The 18,755-nt window shown below is 35.8% G+C and overlaps 1 protein-coding gene across 1 annotated transcript; it reads left to right on the top strand.

Moving 5' to 3' along the window:
* The first annotated feature begins 17,433 nt into the window (after positions 1-17,433).
* Positions 17,434-18,530, top strand: LOC112688157. Its single transcript, XM_025561222.1, has 2 exons — positions 17,434-17,762; positions 18,027-18,530. Exons 1-2 carry the CDS (start codon positions 17,565-17,567, stop codon positions 18,150-18,152), a joined length of 324 nt encoding a protein of 107 aa, XP_025417007.1. The 5' UTR covers positions 17,434-17,564; the 3' UTR covers positions 18,153-18,530.
* Positions 18,531-18,755: the final 225 nt, after the last annotated feature.

Genomic DNA, 18,755 nt, shown 5'->3' with positions numbered 1-18,755 from the left:
CAAATTAAGTTCGCTTTATTTAAATTTTTTTTTTATTAGCATACATTAGAAATAAATTTATTGTATTCCGTATACATTTATAACACAAATATAAAAACACATAATTTAAATACATAAAATATATTTTAATACACAATGTATACATTCATTAATGTATTCGATTAAACGATATATTTTATTGTGTGAAATATGTAATGTAACTATTGTTTGCTTGTTTGCGATTAATTATGTACAATTAAAATAAGGCATTTTTTTTTATTGTATTATTACTTTTTTTTTTTTGTTGAGATTTAATTGAAAAAAATAATTATAAATCATGGACAATGCAATAAAAAATTGTTCAAAACTCGTTTTACGTTCGATACCGCGAACGACAAAAACAATGTTATATAAATCATAGAAAACTGCAACAACATTTCAATATTCTCAAAACGAAAAAAAACTCGTATCTATATAATAATATAATAACGTATATGATAGCACGGAATGTTCTTATAATTAAATAAATTAGGTTACGTTTATTACTTTCTTTATAATATCTAGTAAAATGTAAAGTAGTAAATGTTTACAACTCTTCGGGATGGTAAAACAATTAACCTACTTCATGACGTCCTGCGTGGTTTATTATGCCTGCAATACAGTACCGAAAATAAGTACTATGTCCGTCCTATTGGGACATGCACGTAAGACAACACGTACACGATGCGTACGCGCAATAATATTGAACAATATAAACAATATAACAATATAATATTTGAACACGCGTATTCTACGGAAATTCGATTTTCAATTATTGTAATGGATGCGCGTAGTTAGGAGACCATACGAACGAAACGTTCGAAAACAAACCGATACGACGCATAGATAATTGTACATATCGTACACAGGGTATAATTCGGAAGAATAATTGAGTAGATGGTTAGGAGACCTAAATTTGTGATGTGCTGGACGGAACCACGGCTTTAAAGGACGGCGCGTGCTGCAAAACTGATCGAGATAACTACGTATCCACAATACGTTAAAACGCGATCAGATTTTATTCATTATACAGTATAACTACGGTAGTTATTAACATTGACCGTGTGTTGGGCGATAATATTTCAATAAACGGTACGGTTAGAGCTGATCGGATACTATTGCCTGTAGACGATAATTAAATTTACGGTTTATGCTGAATTTAATAGTAATCGTACAAATGTAATCGGTGCGTGCGGTATAGTAATGGTTATCTAATGGTCTCTTTAAAACATTAGATAAATCTGAAATGTGCGTAATTCGTTGCAGGGATCAAGTACGATTGTGGTAAACGTCAGGGGTGAATTTGACATGTAATTTTTGATTTTTCTATTTACAAAGTAATTATTTTACCAGATCCAAGAGTATTTAATAATAATATCTATATCGTGTTCAAATATTTTGTGCGCGTTACACCGAACCTGTAGCGAATTGCTTAGGTTCAAGAAATCAAAAAAATTCACGAATTCGGCATAACATACAATTGATCGTATAATATTGCACTTATTCTCGGACGTTATGCGTCTGTATAATATATATAAAATAATAGGCGGTACTTGTGCGTTATCGAGCCTACCGCGCGACATATGCATTATCGTGCTTACCTCATATTATGGGTTATAGCGACGCCGTTTTATACGCGATTCTATTTCTAATTCTATTTTGTCCAGTGTCGTTACAATAGCATTTATCACAATTTTTATCAGCGACTGGGTAACTTTTAGGACTTCTAGAACTTTCGTGGACATTTAGTCACAACCACGCTGTAGTAGTAATAACTTTTTGTACAGCTACGATTATTTGGCAATGGATCTGTGGAACTTACCAACCACATTGAATTTTAGCTTTGGGTAGTTTTATATTACAATAAACGTATTAAAAATATGTTGCGTACAATAATGCGTTCGAAATCAAGGTAGTCGCGACGAGTCGGCGGTAGGCGCGATAACCCACAAGTACCTACTAGACTGCAAACAATAGTTTTTTCCCTTGAGTTGTAAATGTTATGTTTAGAACATTTTTCGATAAAATACTCGTAACACTTGAACGGAAACATTTATTGCAATGAAGTAAATAAAAAATAAAAACCAAGTAGAAAATTAAACTTTTTTTTGTTTTCTAATGGCGAGCTCGCAAACAGCAGAACCAAATAACTTTGTAGAAAAACAAATGCAGCTATACGTGCGTAATACAATTTACCTATGTTTTTTGTTGCCGCGGTATTTAAATATCGGAAGCGTAGAACTTTAAGATCCATCGGGCCATTGTTTTAAGCACATATGATTTTCAAAGCTGATGTATTGTTAAATATATATGTAATACAAACACGATGATTACGTATCGTCGGTTAGAAGGCTATTTGCTGTCTATGGTGTAGATGACGCTCTATTGCAGGAGTTGGCAACTTTTTGAACTACGCGGACCATATTTTTTTTCCGAATGTTTATCAAGGGCCACATTAAAAAAATTTTTTCACATATGATTTATACTAATAATTGTATTGCTATTATATTTGATTATTTTACATAGAAATATGAGTGCAAAAATACGAATGTTACTGGAGAAAATTGCTTTTAAGAAAAAATTTAATTTTTTGACAAATTAAACATAATGGCTTACCATTGTTTTCGACGAAAAAGTATAAATCGACCAAAGAATTATTAAAAAAACGATGTTCATCACAAATTTTTCTTTTTTAGTCGTCATAATGTTTGGATTTACTTGTAAAATGAAACCATTACAAACGCAGTCACACGTACGAGCATAATCACGGTGTAATACTAATTGTTACAAACGCAAAGTAAATATGACCATAGATTGAATATATTAAATACATATGTATTAAATACATAGATTAAATATATTTAAAATTTTAATTTTTAAATATATATAAGTATATTTAATTTATACGATGACTGAGTAGTGCAACCATCGTTATCTTCGACTCCGATTAGATAATAATAACAATTTTATTTATAAAGAAAAAAGAATTGAATAGTATTGAAAATTGTATGAAAAATGTATTGAACAAAAATAAAACACAAAAATTAACCACCTTTTTGCGGGCCATAAAAAATTGCTTTGCAAGTTACATTTGGCCCACAGGCCGCGGGTTGCCGACCCCTGCTCTATTGAATAGTAATAGATAGTTTCCATTACAGCGTAATCATTATTTTATAATATGTTATCGATGATCAAACGTTATGTTGTAAACGACGGGTATGAAAAAAGTATTGTGTAAACGACAATATTTGATGTAGGCGACATTCTCATTAATTGAGTGAGTAGTAAGGGAAGTAATAATTTTGTGTTAAGCGCTCAATTTTTTTTTTTAACAATGACGCATACGCCATATTGTTGTTCATAACAATTTAATTTGTCGTTTACAGCATATTTTTTATGTAAACAAAATAATGGTATCTAATAAATGAGAAAAAAATGCGGTAAGTGATAACGATTTTTGTGTTAGTTCAATTTAATTTTAACAATTTTGACAGCTAGAAAATTAAAAGTTAATTTATAATGGTTCAAACCTCCAAATAATATATGATAACAATCATTATTTCTTATATTGATGATGATAATAAAGTAACTATCAAATTTGATTAAGTAAACGTGAATCAAATGAGGTAAAAATATTTAAGAGTTGTTGTTCTATAATTGTAATTGTTATTCAAATTAAAAATAATTGTTTTTATTGTATTTTAATGTTATTTTTGATTACTACAATTTAGTACAAATAAGTCCAACTATGCGTACAGTTCATATCTTTGGTATCGAGAACAACCATACAATAATATGGTATATGTTTAACGATTAAACCAAGAAAAGATCAAATGACGAAAATTAAAACGGACTAGATGATTTCAACTGTAGTAATTGATTGCGTGCTACATAATGATAGCTGTTGCGTTTGTAAAATAATACTATCATACATACCAGATGAAAGGGTTGCAAATGTCGATGGCTGGCGAAATAATGTTCATTATTGTTTTTAAAAACGTTAACGAACGCCGTACCATAGGTTATATGCGTGGAATCGATGTGCAAACGCAAACCTAAACGGAATTTCCAAAACGTAAATATTAATAAGTAGATTGACTCAAAATTTCAAACGTATCAGTGCGATATTTTTGCTGTACGCTGATCAGTGAACGGACGAGCAGCATTTTAGTTCTACATTTATACATTTTTATATGTCATGGAAAATGTTTGTATTGTATATTATTAAATTATACAAACAAATAAATCATAGCGTTGCGGTGGAAATGATTTATAATAGACGACCAGCTTGTAATGGTAATTAGCTGGTATAGTGTCTAGGCCCTGGCGGATTTCCTATTTTTTATAACGTTGTTTATCGAAGCTGTCGACCTTCTATCATCATATTACATGGTTGTAACGAACTATTTTTAATCCTTTTCGTACGACGTATGAATATATTACTATTGTGTACATTTTTCATACGGTTGCAATGGACGATATAATACACTCACTTTTCCTACACCTAATTCGTTCTTACATCGCTTAGTTTAATTAGTTAAATTAATAATTAGTTTAAAATTAGTTTAACATATTTCAAACGCAAGTCGTTAAGCGAATGCCGTTGAATTAAGTAGAGAAGTAGAATGTAAATAGGAACTGATATTAAAGTAATTTAGTGCACAATCGTATGTGTAACAGCAGCTGTACCGTATGAGAAATCGGTTACAACTACGAGGACTGTGCGCAAGCAGATCCTTGAAAAGAAACGTACACTACAACCGAATCGCCTTTTTGCCAATCTGAACATCTGAATATGTGGAGCAAGGGTGTCCAGCACGCGATCGGTATCATCGCGGTCCTCTCGTCGGTTGCACCGACTCGGCTGTTGCTTTCGGAAAAAAGCTGTTTCAAATTTTCACATAGGTTTTTCTTCTTCGTGGTTCTAACAATTGTTTTTTCTTTTAATCACAAACACATTTACGCCTTGCCCTTGTTACCGTTGTAAACGAAACGTATTGCAATAGCTGTGGAAACGTGTGCGGCTCACCGCTATTCGTTCTCAACGCGGCCCAGTAGATATTTCCAAAAGCTTGGATGTCCCTATCGGTAATACAGGGGACGATGTGCGTAAATTATTTTCTCGATCAAGCGTTGATGCACAGTTCCGGTTGACAGGATCGTCCTGCGCATCCTCGTGCTCGTATGAAACGTGCACGTGAACCTTATTTTAAGTAATTTTCACTAGACGGCACTTCGATAAAATCTTCTATCATCGTAGTTCATGGACGCGGTGTTCTTCTGCGGAGGAACGTGCAGGGAAAATCAACTGCTGTCACTAGGGTCGTTATGAGAATGTGTTGGATGGTGTTGGCACGATCACTCAACACTGGGTAACGTTCGATTATCACTGGGGTAGGGACACTAGTTTAACCCTTTCCTTCATACATTTTTAGTTTCAGAAATTTTTTTTTAACTAATTCAAATTAAACTTGAATTTTCAAAAATATTTAATATGCTCTGGTGCAGTACGGTTTCCGATCGTTTCGCGTCGGTCGACTTGCAAATGACCGCTCAAACGAACGCGCGCAACGCAACGGTCGTAGTGCAATACGCTAGGTGTTTTGTAGCTTGTGCTTATACTTGTGAACTGTGCGCGTACAAACTTGTTACGTACCCGCGTGAAATCTATACCTAACGGTATCGCAGAGCTCACTCGCACCGTTAGAAAAAAATATACGTTACACCCATAGGTATTATGATTTCGAGTAATTTCATTTCAATACGACGCGCGCATATATCTCGTGCACTACAACGTTGCGCCGGTACGTGTGTAATGCGTTTTATTATTATTGAATTAATAGTGTTGACGTAGTCGTATATCAAACGGGCAAGCGTACGGTCGTAACAGTTGAAAGCGTGAGGTAAACTTTGAGAGAAAAAAATCGCTCGCAATGTTAGTCGTACGAACGTTACAATATACGTACATTATATCGCCATTGTAACCGGACGATTTCACATACGCCGCCGTGTTTTTTCCCTCTTGTTGAAAATAAAATAGATTGTGATAATAATGATGTAAAATAATAATAATAATAATAATACACAAATAAATATTTAATTACTTGCGTATATAAAATAGATACTCTTATATCATAACCATACCGTAACGTAATGCATAAAAAAAAAATAAATAAAAAAAAAATAAAAAAAAATAGACATTTAATACATAAAAATTATGCTGTGCTCGGACAGACCACTTGATTACATTATTTCAGCATAATCGAATTGTGTAATCCGTATAACTCGTTGTGCACCTTTTATAATAAGCACCGAATCGTTCGTTTATAGTTCAACGTTATTAAACTGTTGTGTTATCGTTTACAATGATAGTTTATGGAATCAAATGATTGTCCGCCTGATCGATAGGTATTCACATATAATTGTGTATCACTGGGAGTCAAAAAATTCAACCGTAATTAAAACGTCCGGAGGGATTCGTTGGGCCGTGGAAAATATTTTCGAAGAATCGTTATTTGTCTTACTGGACCACGAACGTTCCAAGTCTGCTAATAGGATATGGAATGTGCGGCGTTACGTCTTGACCTGCGGTGTGAAATGCGGAAAAGCGTATGAAAAAAAAAAAAATGTTCACTTCTCCGGTTGTAACAATAATAAGAACAAAAACAAAACAAATAATGTTAATAATAGAAATTATTATTATCACTACTCTTATTAACAGACGCGATCGATGGCATTTAACGGGTTAAACGGCATTTTACAGTATAATCGGCGGTGGTGCTAAAAAAAAAAAAATAAAAAAATCATACCCCGTCATATTTTTATGGTACAACATCGTATAAGTGCGTACACGTGCGCGCGTATATTACATGGCGCGCCTATACGGAACGGTCGTTCTCAAAAATAAAAGTTTTATCGCTGCGCCGCAACCGCGTGTCGAGTAGGTACGGCCCCAGACGGGACGTGATTAGTAATAATTAATATTTTTTTCCGCTCGTAAAATCAGGTTACCTCCCCCCTTCTCGGGGTGGTGGGGGATGAAACGAAAACCTTTTTCGCAGGTCGACCCGCGCCTTGTTACGCGATACCGCGAACCTTTACGACGGAGACCGCTTGAAACCGTTCAACGTCAAGCGACCGTTATTGCTCCGCGGGCCGGACCGGCCGACGGGCGGGTACGTCTGGAAAACACGTCCGTCGTCCAAAACGCGCGTGTATTTCGCGGCCGCGGTCCGTTCGTTCCCAGTGCGCACGTCATTATAACAATGGTCGTTGTGAAACGCGGCGCGGTAGCGGCTGCGCGACGTGTCCGCGTGTGTGGCCGAACGGTGCGATTAACAACAACCGGCAGAGCCGTGTTTAACGGGGAGGCAGATTTTGCGACGTCTGATGGGGCGGAAAAAATCTTTATGATCGACATAAAATAAAAAATATATAATTGTAATTTTTATTGTACGACTATAATACATATTGTTTCTGTTACGCATATTATTTTGTACTTTCAGTTGTAATTTTCACAAGGGCGGCATATTTTAATATTGTTTACCGCGGCACTGACAACCGGCGTTGCTTCGGGACGCATCGTGAACCGTGTTACGCACGGCCCACCCCTGCGCGACGCGTTTTGGACGTACCCGCGCGTTTGACGTGGTCGACGAGTCAGATCGAACGGCAAGGAACGCGACCGCGGCCGAAAAAACACCGCGCGTTGCGTCCGCGTCCAGTCACTGCGCGGCTTTCGCGTCGTGCCGCGCCATTAAAATTCTCCGAATTCGGAACCGCTGTTCAAGACGGACGGTCGAAGCCAAAACTGCTCTCGACGATCGGAACGAGTTCTGTTTCAAAGGGCCACGTTTTCGAAACGGTCAACGACCGTCCGGACGCGGGATTCACCGGAAAGATGACCGCGCGTAGGCCGGACCGAATTCGAAGTGGCGGTCAACAGATAGGTGATTCGCGTTGGCGGACGAAACCCGTTCGATTCGCACCGGATCGCGGTGTACGTGCGCGCCCCGGACCGTATCCGTGGCGGACGAAAATAGTTGATAATGATCGATAAGGGACGGATGAGCCGAATAGACGGAAACGCGCTGTACGTAGCCAATTGGACGGTTCTATTTTCGGTGGCCGTTCAATTAGCCGGTACCGCGGTGGTAGACCGGTCGGCGCGCGCGCGGGAGGGGATGCGCAAGGCGATTTTTCCCCGGCGACGACCGTGCTCCGAGATTTATGGACCCGACGTGCGTGCCACCGCCGTCTCTAAAAATGTCCTTTTGTTCATTGTCGGAGTCGCGGGGGCGTGACGCGAACGATTTATGATCGGTTTTTCGAACACGCGACACTAGCGTTTATCACCGGTGCGACGCGCTGCTCGACGACCAAACGCGCGTAGTGCACACGACGCGCGTCACGGAATCCGAACCGGTCGGTTTGCTGAAACGCGAACCGTCCTCGATGTTGGCGACCAGCAGCTGTACATGGTCTGCAACACCAAGGCTCTCCGTATCCGGTAGACCGATACTAGAACAAAACACTTGCAGTTTTGCAATTTTAATAGTGACATTTTCGAAATAAACATGCATGGTCCTCGGAAAAACACGCATTTTATGTGAAATATTACGGTCGACTTACGACGTCGGGAAACAACGAATCTTTGAACCGTCGAAAACAATGTGAGAAATGATCGGATGTATTCGGTACCGTTTTTGACGTTTTTGGCGTTAATGGCTGCGCGTACAGAGTTTAGTGTCCTTTTCGGAAGCAAAAGTACGATTATTATTTCACATCAACAACTAGTTTTCCAAATTGTAACAAACGTTTGGAATTCGAAACGGTATTTTTAGACCTCTACTACTTCTTTGTTAGAAAACGTACCAACCGTAGTAATTTATCACGGAATCACAGTAATAAATAACTTTGTAGCCGCTTGTCACTGTACGTTGATTTGTTAATCAAATGTATCGCTATAGAAGTAATCGTCGTATTTATAGTATTTGAATTTCGAGTTGAGTATTATTTATTATTATTTTCAAACCGTAACTTATCGTTCGAGTCAGACGGTCGAATTTCTCAGAGATATTTGGCCCAGTGTGCCTATTGGAAAGAAGCAGCGTTGGCTACAATATTCGCTATGAAATGGTTTTGTAACAAATAGCAATCTCGAGTATGGGAACGTACTGGAATAATTTTAAGCTACCGACTATGACACAAGTGCTGATGTGTGAGCCCAAACACGTATTATATTAATAACACCAAGACCACCAATACGGGCGATACGTCTCTCCGTTAAATCTGATACCAACAACGGGGTTTAATAACAGTTGATACTTGGGGTATTATTATATTGCATGTATTTATTTCGCGTTCTATTTGTGTGATACGGTACAACTGTTTATTGCACAATTATCGAGTTCCACTAAATCCTAGCCTAAACGGAGTTATAATTTTTCTTTTTTTAAATTTTAAACAACGCAAGAGTTTCGTAGCAAGATCAGTACATGACCAAGACCGAAGACCATAATGATTCTGCAATACCAAGACTATCGTAGTCTTGGCCATGGTTTACTAGTCGCACCCGCGAAAAGCGCAGCTGGAGTCGTTGTGCAACTAGTACTCGTGGTTTCGGAAACCGATAGACACAACACAATATATTACAACGTGTTGGTACACGTTTTTCCATCAAACCAGTTGATGGAATGGAATATCGTGCTCGAAACGTGCAACCGTTCTAGTATTTTTAGTATTTTTATTTTCATTTAGTTCACGTGCATTACCGGTCGCTGTCCAAGGTACCGTATTGAAATAGACATTATTAAATTACAACAGACATAGAATTAATATTACACGCATATGTAAAAGGTATTAAAAGCTGGAGAGGTTCTCATTTGCTAGTCGCATCATTCGGTGTGTACCGTGGTTCCGGCCATGATTTGTATTATGTCTAGGAACATATTAGGGAGAACATGACCCGGAGGATCTGTGCTAGGAATTCTAAAATTAACCTCTGATTTACGACTCAAGTATTACGAGTTATTCAAAACGATATGAATATTGTCAATAAATATAAGGATTAAACAGAAGGAAACAAGCTGCTACTTTAAGTTATTTCGGTAAAAGTCGCACGCTATAATGCACACTCTCTGTAAGTGCCGCATTTTCGGTCTTGTTGGACGCGATATACTATGTTTAACTTCTGTATTCTTCACATCAGCTGAACCGTCGACTGCGTACTATCTTAACAATGGTCAGAGTTCTTCAGTTCGTTGTCACGACGAAGGATCAGGGAGTTCAAGAAGTAATGTTCGAGAAGTAAACGAGTTTCAACTATCGTGATTATCAGGTGTTGTGGTGATAGTATTTCTATTTGTTAATTACTGGTACGAAGTCCACGCATACACACACACTCGTATAAGTACTAATCGGTATAACTATTACGTGTATCATGAGGTTTACCGCATTTATTACAGTTTTTGACAAACCATACGAGCGCGAGAACGGCAAATCTCCGGTTTGTGAATGTACGAGATCGATGTAAAACAAAAACTACAGTCGCAATGTCCGCGTTTTATTCTAAATATTATAGAAATCTTAAGATATTTTTTATATTTTATTTTATTCTTTCACCGTTCGGTAATGAACTTATTAACATTATTTTATGGTGAAATGAATTCGCGCGGAGCATTCGTTATGAAATTAATGATGAAGTTTACTAAAGTTTCTTTTGGACGGGACACTTGAAAATATGTTGTGCATTATTCTGTTTGTACAGAGGTTGATTAGAAATTGCTCGTAATGAAAGATTTATTGTTCTATGTACTGATTATAGTAACTCACGTTAGTGTAAGTCTTACAAAGTGTTCGCATGGAGTTAGTAAATCATATTCTCACTTTATTAAACCAATAGAAGTAATACACTGTAAAAATTCAAATTAATGTTTCCGTATATTATATTTTACGACAAACTCACGAAAGAAAAGGTCGTAATACTACTACAGTTGAATAATATTATTTTCAAAATGTTTATAGGAAGCATTAAAATTTATTATTTATATCACTCTTTTGGAAGTACTTAAAAGAAAAACACTTAAGCCATTTAATGGTCGATCACTTCAAACATACTACGTATAAGGGAGTGTACATCAAATAATTTGATGCGATTTTATTTTGTAAATATTTTATAGTTATAATTATTATGTAGTATATAGTTAAACGGTCGGATTCGAAATGTGCCCTCGTCAATATCGATTAATTAATTTCCAAGACGACCGTATCGTCGATTTTTAATATTTATTTCTTCGATGATATATGATGAGTATACAATTCACCGTTAAAGGTTGATACAATAGTTCTAACGACCATCACTTTCGTAAGTGTTCGAAAACCCAATTCGACGCGTTCAAATTGTTTTGCAAGCTTAAAAACTAAAAACTCGAATATCATTATGGGACGTTAACGCGTTCGTGAATTAAATTTATTCATAGTCTATGGCGTCAAAGCATTACGTAGCTATATATGATTCGGAAATGAAAAATACCATTCGATTCAGACTGGCGACAGGCGGCCGATTGAAATGTACACATGGTTTCACGTGAACGTGCATAATATTATTATACGTGTACACTCACAAACACACTTGTTTCGCGTAAAAAATGTATTTCGAACGTATATGCTCGGCGTGCGCGTGCACGTGTGCGGTGTTGTGTGTGTAAAACGAGTAATATCGTCTACCACGACGACGACGGTTCGGTGGGCTGAGCGATTTCCGCGTTGAAAACTCACTTTGATTAAACACTACTTAGGCGAGCGCGCGGTAAACAGAACCACTTAAACTGTCACACTCCGTCCACGTAACACACATATACGATGTGTAAATGTACGTCTGTACACCGACAAAAAACGTGAGTGCGATGCGGTGTGGGTGCGACGACGGTCGGTGAAGATTGACGCCCGTGCACACATAATATATTATTATGTACTTGATGATGGTACCCGCTGCGCTCGGCTTAGGGAGAGATTTACTCCGGCCGCGACCGAGTGCTCGGTACGTTGTATACGTTATGTAAAAATATATATTCCTGTACGCGTACCCACGTCCCGGTTCTTCCGCTGCAACTTTTGGCATAAAATTAAAATAATTAAATTTCAACGGGTCGCGCGGTTTATTGTGTGTGAAAAAATAATAATAATGATAATAATAAAAGTAAAAAAATCTTAACATAATCATCATCACCGACTGCGGTCGTCGTCGTTACCGCGGCAGAAACTTTTCCGTTCTCGGCGATTCGTTCTAACGATCCGCGTTAGAAAAAATAAACCCCACCGAAAAGTTGAATGATAATAATAATGAAGTAAAAACGGAAACAAGCCCTTACGGGGATTATTTCGGAATTCGCATCTCATCTCGTACTAGCACGTCCAATTTTCCTCTACCCCGACCGTTATCCCACCGCTAGAATCAACCGAGAACTATGATGTTGCATTCATTAATATACACTGTTGTTAAAATCAGTGACGTCCCTGTACCATTTTGTAGGGAGGGGCGAACTTCATACATGTATTCACATTTATTTGTAGTCCTAGTATGATATAAATAATAAATAACAAAAATTCGAAGAAAAAAAAGACCAAGGGGGCTGGGTGTTGCCTCCCCCCCTCTGAGAACGTCCCCGGTTTAAATACGTACCCTTCTGTGACGAATTAGTGAGACGTATATGCAGTCAAGTCGAAAACGATTGGAAATAAATTTAATTCAAGCACAGTGTAATCAGTCGTATTGTGTGCTTTTGACTCATCGATAAAATTATTTTCGATCCGCCTTAAACATGTTGAGATTACATAATAATTTGTCGGTTAACCGTTTCAATTCGAAATTGGAACTCATTTGTTTTTGCATATAACCATGAATTAATACCGACAACGTTTTGTGATTCGTATGATTACATAATTATATTTAATCACAGATTATTCGAATTTCCTAAAGATATAATTTCAATCTACGTTGGCCATGTTACGACGAACAAGAAGGCCGAAATACCATAGTATTCAACAAAATTAAACGCTTAATAATAATTATCTAGTGATCCGGAAAAATGATTTTCCATATGACTGATACGTGACAACATCTGTTCGGATCAAAATCATCGAACACTCGATGTTGTGCTGTAAGTTGTCACCGATTTCACTGAAAGTTTTAAACTGAAAATCCTCGCGCAGTAATAGATTAATACAAATCGAAATCATAACGCGTAACTTCCTTTTTTTTTTTTTTTTTAAGAGAAATGTTTTTTTTATCATATGTTTTTCGATTAATTTTTTACACGATCAAATACACGTACATCAATAATAAAAGTAAAGTATAACATGGACAAATACCGATGAAAAAAGTTGATCTCATAGCAAGGGCGGTGGATGTGATGTGCAAACTTTGTTTCCGGCCGGGTCATCGCGTCATAGTCTGTACTTATATTATTATTATTGTTGTTGTTACAGGGACGATTTAATATTGTGAAACAGCGAAAACTCGTCCCTCGTAATCGTGTGGTTGGAATGTATTGATAATAATAGTACACGTAGCACACAAGTAATTTTTGATTTTACATTAGTGCAATCGCACGGCCGCGGTCGGACGCACAGAAAACGATTTAAACTCGTCCGAATTTCGATTTTATTGGAAAAACAATCCGTTTAACACGAACACGCCTATTTGGTGGAAAACAAATCAATAATAATAATAAAACGGTCGTAATTTCACTACGGTTATATGGTTTTATTCCGTCAATGCAAATTAATGATTTTGCCTTCTGCTACCACTATAAACTAATCCTAATTGTTCTTCTATAAAAAAAAAAAAAATTATCATTTTTTTATTATACATTCTATCACTATTGTTGAGTTATTATGAGTTTATTAGATCTATCTATTAATATCTATATAATAATATCTATTAAAAGTCAATTTATCTATTAATTAGACTCTGACTATTAGAGCATATTAACTTTTATGACTTGTGAAAAATTATAAAACCATTTTTAAAGTATATAATAAATAATAGGATATCCTTAAAAAGTCACGTGTAAAAAAAGATTTATTTTTAAAGTTATTTTAATAATCGATTCCATTAAACAAATTACAAAAATTATATTGAATTCATACTTTTCATCCGACACTCGAAAAAATGTATAGTTTTTTTTTTTTGGCTAACACCAGCGTTCCATACACTTATATTTTACAATATTGTATTTTAATTTTTTTTAATTTTTTTATCACCAAAATATTATGATGGAAAAGACCAATATTACATTAAAATGTTGGCCGTGTTTCGGTCCAGCGTATATCCTGGCATTGGTCGATTCAAGGCCCTCAGAATCATCGGACATCCTGTTTACAAATCCCTAAACATAATATCACAGAAGACTTTCAATTCTATATCCATCTTTCCGATGAGTTTCGACGATTTTTATTATGACAATTGGACCGCACTAGAGTTCCTTTGGACAAGATCGGTAAACTAACATGCGTAAAAATCGAAGTGGATGGTGTACGTAGCATACGATATACGAATGAATAAACCAAAACTGTTTCAACAAATTTAAATTCTATATAATGTATTAATTTTCACGAAGCAAGTTACCCTTTGAGCATCGGACCCTTATCGTTGGACTTTGTACACATAATGTTCTGGTGTCTCAATCATTCAGAACTCCATAAGTGTAATAACAAGGTTTTATGATAATTCGAAGGAAAAATCTGCTCCACACATCACGTCCTATATGTACTTGTTTAGATCGATTAATTCAAAATGTATGGTAACCTCGGATTATTTCCACTCCCTTTTGCCTTTACGCAATCGCGATATTCCATCGTAGGTTGTATCATGTACAACGACGTAATTATTGTACGCTGTACTTGTAGGACTCGACTCGGGTAGGACACATATATTTTTTTGTAATATCGTTGTCGTGCGATAACGTGTGAGTTAAAATATTTGTGTCTATGCTGCCTTAGATCGTATAAACACGCGCCCTTGATTGGTCATCACGCACATGCAATAAATTCAAACGCCCGATATGCATATCTGTAAATAATTAAAAAACTTAGCCGATTATACTTCTTATTCGATTTAGTATAAAACCGAATTTCAAAATGAATAATCATTAAACAACGTATTATTATCACTATTATTAATGACCTATAATAGGGTTGGGCTTATGCAATTTATATTAGTTTCACTTCGACGAATTTTTAATTTCATTAAATTTGATTTACGGGACGTTCTAATTAGATAATACATAATTAATAAAAATAAATAATATGTTTTATAGGAAAATACGCACTGTATTTTACAGTTGGTGTTTCTCCATAATTTTGCTATTTACAAAACTATTTTAAAACTAAAAAACGGTTTCATTGATCATTACTAAAATGTATATAGTGTGTCGTTTTATAACTGGAAATCGTAAACAAAAAAAAATGTAATTTCCATTGAAGTTTGATCGTATCACCGACCGATGTAATAATATTTCCTTTTTCAGCTAAATCCATCGTTTCTGTATTCGGGCAGATATTTTTATACATGGTGATAGTATTTTCAAACCCTAAAAAACACCGGGTTGAAGTACGTTAACGAAGCCATTTAAAAAGCGAAAACTAAATACGATTAAGATACGTAAATAATATTTATAGTGATGAGGAAGATAATACGATAGGAATTGTACATTTACATAACTATACTCGAAGATTAATTGCCTGCATTTTGAGAAACTCGGGAACATATGATATCAAGTCATTTTTCGATATCAAGCACTACCATAGAAATGCAACTCCAAAATCATACTGACCAAATATTAGACATGCACTAATTGAAAATTTCACTAAATCCCGTGTTCCTGTGAGACCTTGTACATTGGATAAACTAAGAGAATAATAGAGAAGGATGGTAAAAATGTGGATTAAGATGAGTCGAAAAATGGATAGTAGGAGGATAAATGATTACAACTTAAATTTTAATTTTTATATATATTATAATTTTATGGAAATCGGTTTATAGAACAAGTAGAAATTAGTATGCGGGAGGGGGAATTATACATTTTCACTAAAAAAAATTAACTCGTTTTGGGTACGGCCTATTTGCGCTGAAATAAAAAAGATATATTTTTTTCGACAGAAATTATTTTCAAAATAGGTTTATACATTTTAAACATTTTTTTTTTTTTTTTAAACAATATTTTTTTCTTTAAAAATAATATCATATATCAATACATTTTAGATAATAATAAATAACAATAACCAAAGTATTTATATTTCTTAACATATCCATGACTAATAAGAATTCATTCTAAATAAGTAGGAATTTTGGGGGCTTTTGCAACCTCCGCTACTAACCGCAACTGAACCATCGTTGACCCAGGAGTCTTTAAAATTATATTTGCTTAAGTGTGATCAAACATTTGAGCCGGGCCCTGTAAGTTCCTGTTCGTAGTTCGTACTCCTTTCACTTTTTGTACTCCTATTCTGAAATCTGAAACAAGAGTTAGAAAAAGCGCGTATTGGGTTTTGGTGCTATCGCACGCTGCAAGCGCACCGAAATATTAATGATAACAGCTCCCGCCGCATGCACAGTATCATCACGGTTAAATTCTGTTTTTAGCATAGAGTAATATTATATGACTCTATGGTTTTTAGACGCTCCTTGTGTTGCTCTGTTACAGTATCGTTCAGCGGAAGACTCCGTGGGTGACCGGCAGAAAACGTATGCGGCTGTTATCATCGTACGCAAAAGAAAAAAATAATAAATAAAACGCCCAAAAAATAACGCCGTTATTCAGTGCGTTCATAAATTTGGTTATGTTTCAGTTCTAAGTAAAAATCATCGTCTCAGATGTCACAAAGTTTCATAAGTCCGCGTATTCTAGTCTTAAGGTGGTGGCACTAAGGCATTTATCTTCATTGTGTTATCCGGTGGCTATAGCCTTCGTGGAAATGTCATTGGTGCCGACTCGTTCTCTATCGTTTGGTCCGTATTCGTGTGTACACGCAAAGTTTATAACCTCATCGTCCATGTAGAGCCTTTTTTTATAAAACCACGTTTTCGTTCGCTTTTGTGCTGTGCTGATCTTTTGGTAAGTATTTATTGCCATTTTGATTACTATTATATAGTTCCCCCTTGTTTCAGCGGCGATTGTGAATAACGTGGTTTAATTAATTGATTCATTGTCGTCGTCCAGCGCTGTAGACTTGTGAAATTCATCGTGAGCAAGTGTTGACATACGAGTTCGTGTGCGGAGTAATTTTTAAACATATTTTTGTTACGGATCCCGGCGTTCGACGGTTTGATTTAATATCGTAAAAAAAAATGTTCACGTTAATGAATATCTAAATATTTCTAATATGGACAAATAGATAAAGTTTGGATTTTTATTTAAATAAAATTATAGATACTTATCAATTTTTTTTATCTAGTTAAATGTCAAAACTGTACTTTAAATAGTAGTAAAAATTGTTAAACACCTGTGCGTCCTAGTTGCCCATTCGGACGCCGTATAACATAGATGACGTGTCGAATTAAAAAACTGGCTATATTGAGGATTGCATTACACTGGCGGGGTCGCCAGAAGGAATGTAAAGCCTTCGACCGGTTAGATAAGGAGGCACGTCATCTTTTTTCTGTTTCACACAAGTATTCCTCAAAACAGTCCGTTTTACTGTGGTCGATGGAAATTTCGAGAGAAGATTCGGTTCGATTCTCGGTCAGGTTTTTTGTGATTTTTTTATTTATTTATTTTTTTTTTTTCACGCCCATTTAATTATTTATATTATATTATTATTATTATTATTATTTATAGATCGGACCTATTGCATTAATTATAATATTACTTATTACCTTAGTTTTCTCACTGATCACTTAACTTAATCGCCTTAACTTTTGAATGATTAATGTCATTACATCAATCAGTCAGAACATAAATTTGACACTTAAAACCAATCAATACTCACATGTGACTATGTTGTAGAATTCGGACTCTATGCCATGCACCAGGGGATGTGAGCAATCCACTGAGTTTAATACAATAAAGACCCTTGCTTGCATGCAACCACTGAACCACAGTCACGAACGAAGATACAAGTTTGCAGCGTAGGACGAAAACCACATTAAATCACAACTTATGCTGGTAAGTGAACATGGTAACAAATAAATGTAAGGTAATGAAGTTCTGAAGAACAACACTTAACAAACAACAAAATAAAGAAAAACGTGGTTAAGTCTTAAGTTAGGCTTCAGTGTCACCATCAAAATAATACTTGTGATATCAATGTCTCATTTCTCTTAACTATAAGTACAATTAATAATTATAATTATAAAAACACGAAAAACAGACATTTCCGCGTAACAATCACAGTTCAACTACGTTGCTGGCCGGTCGCACGCGGAGACACATTGCTGTCGCCAACCAATACCGCAGTAACTCAAATCACCGCTATGCATCGCATGAAAACGTTAAAAAAAACGACAAATATGAATCATATTGAAAACATATATATCGTTTTATGTGTGATAAAAAAAATGATATTATAGAACATAAAAAAAATTATAAGAAAACAATATTCAAAAAAGAAAAAAAAACACCGACCGAACACTAGTCGGAGCGGTCTACCATAACCGGATACTTCGGAAACCGAACGATGTCTTGTGACGGGAAATAAACACGAATGATCCGTAATTTTTTCTTGGCGGAGTGAAA

The sequence above is a fragment of the Sipha flava genome, unplaced genomic scaffold (genome assembly GCF_003268045.1).
Source record: "Sipha flava isolate LNK unplaced genomic scaffold, YSA_version1 37_pilon_pilon, whole genome shotgun sequence".
NCBI lineage: Eukaryota > Metazoa > Arthropoda > Insecta > Hemiptera > Aphididae > Sipha > Sipha flava.
The sequence above is the reverse complement of the archived record's forward strand: the minus strand, read 5'-3'. Positions and strand labels throughout refer to the sequence as shown.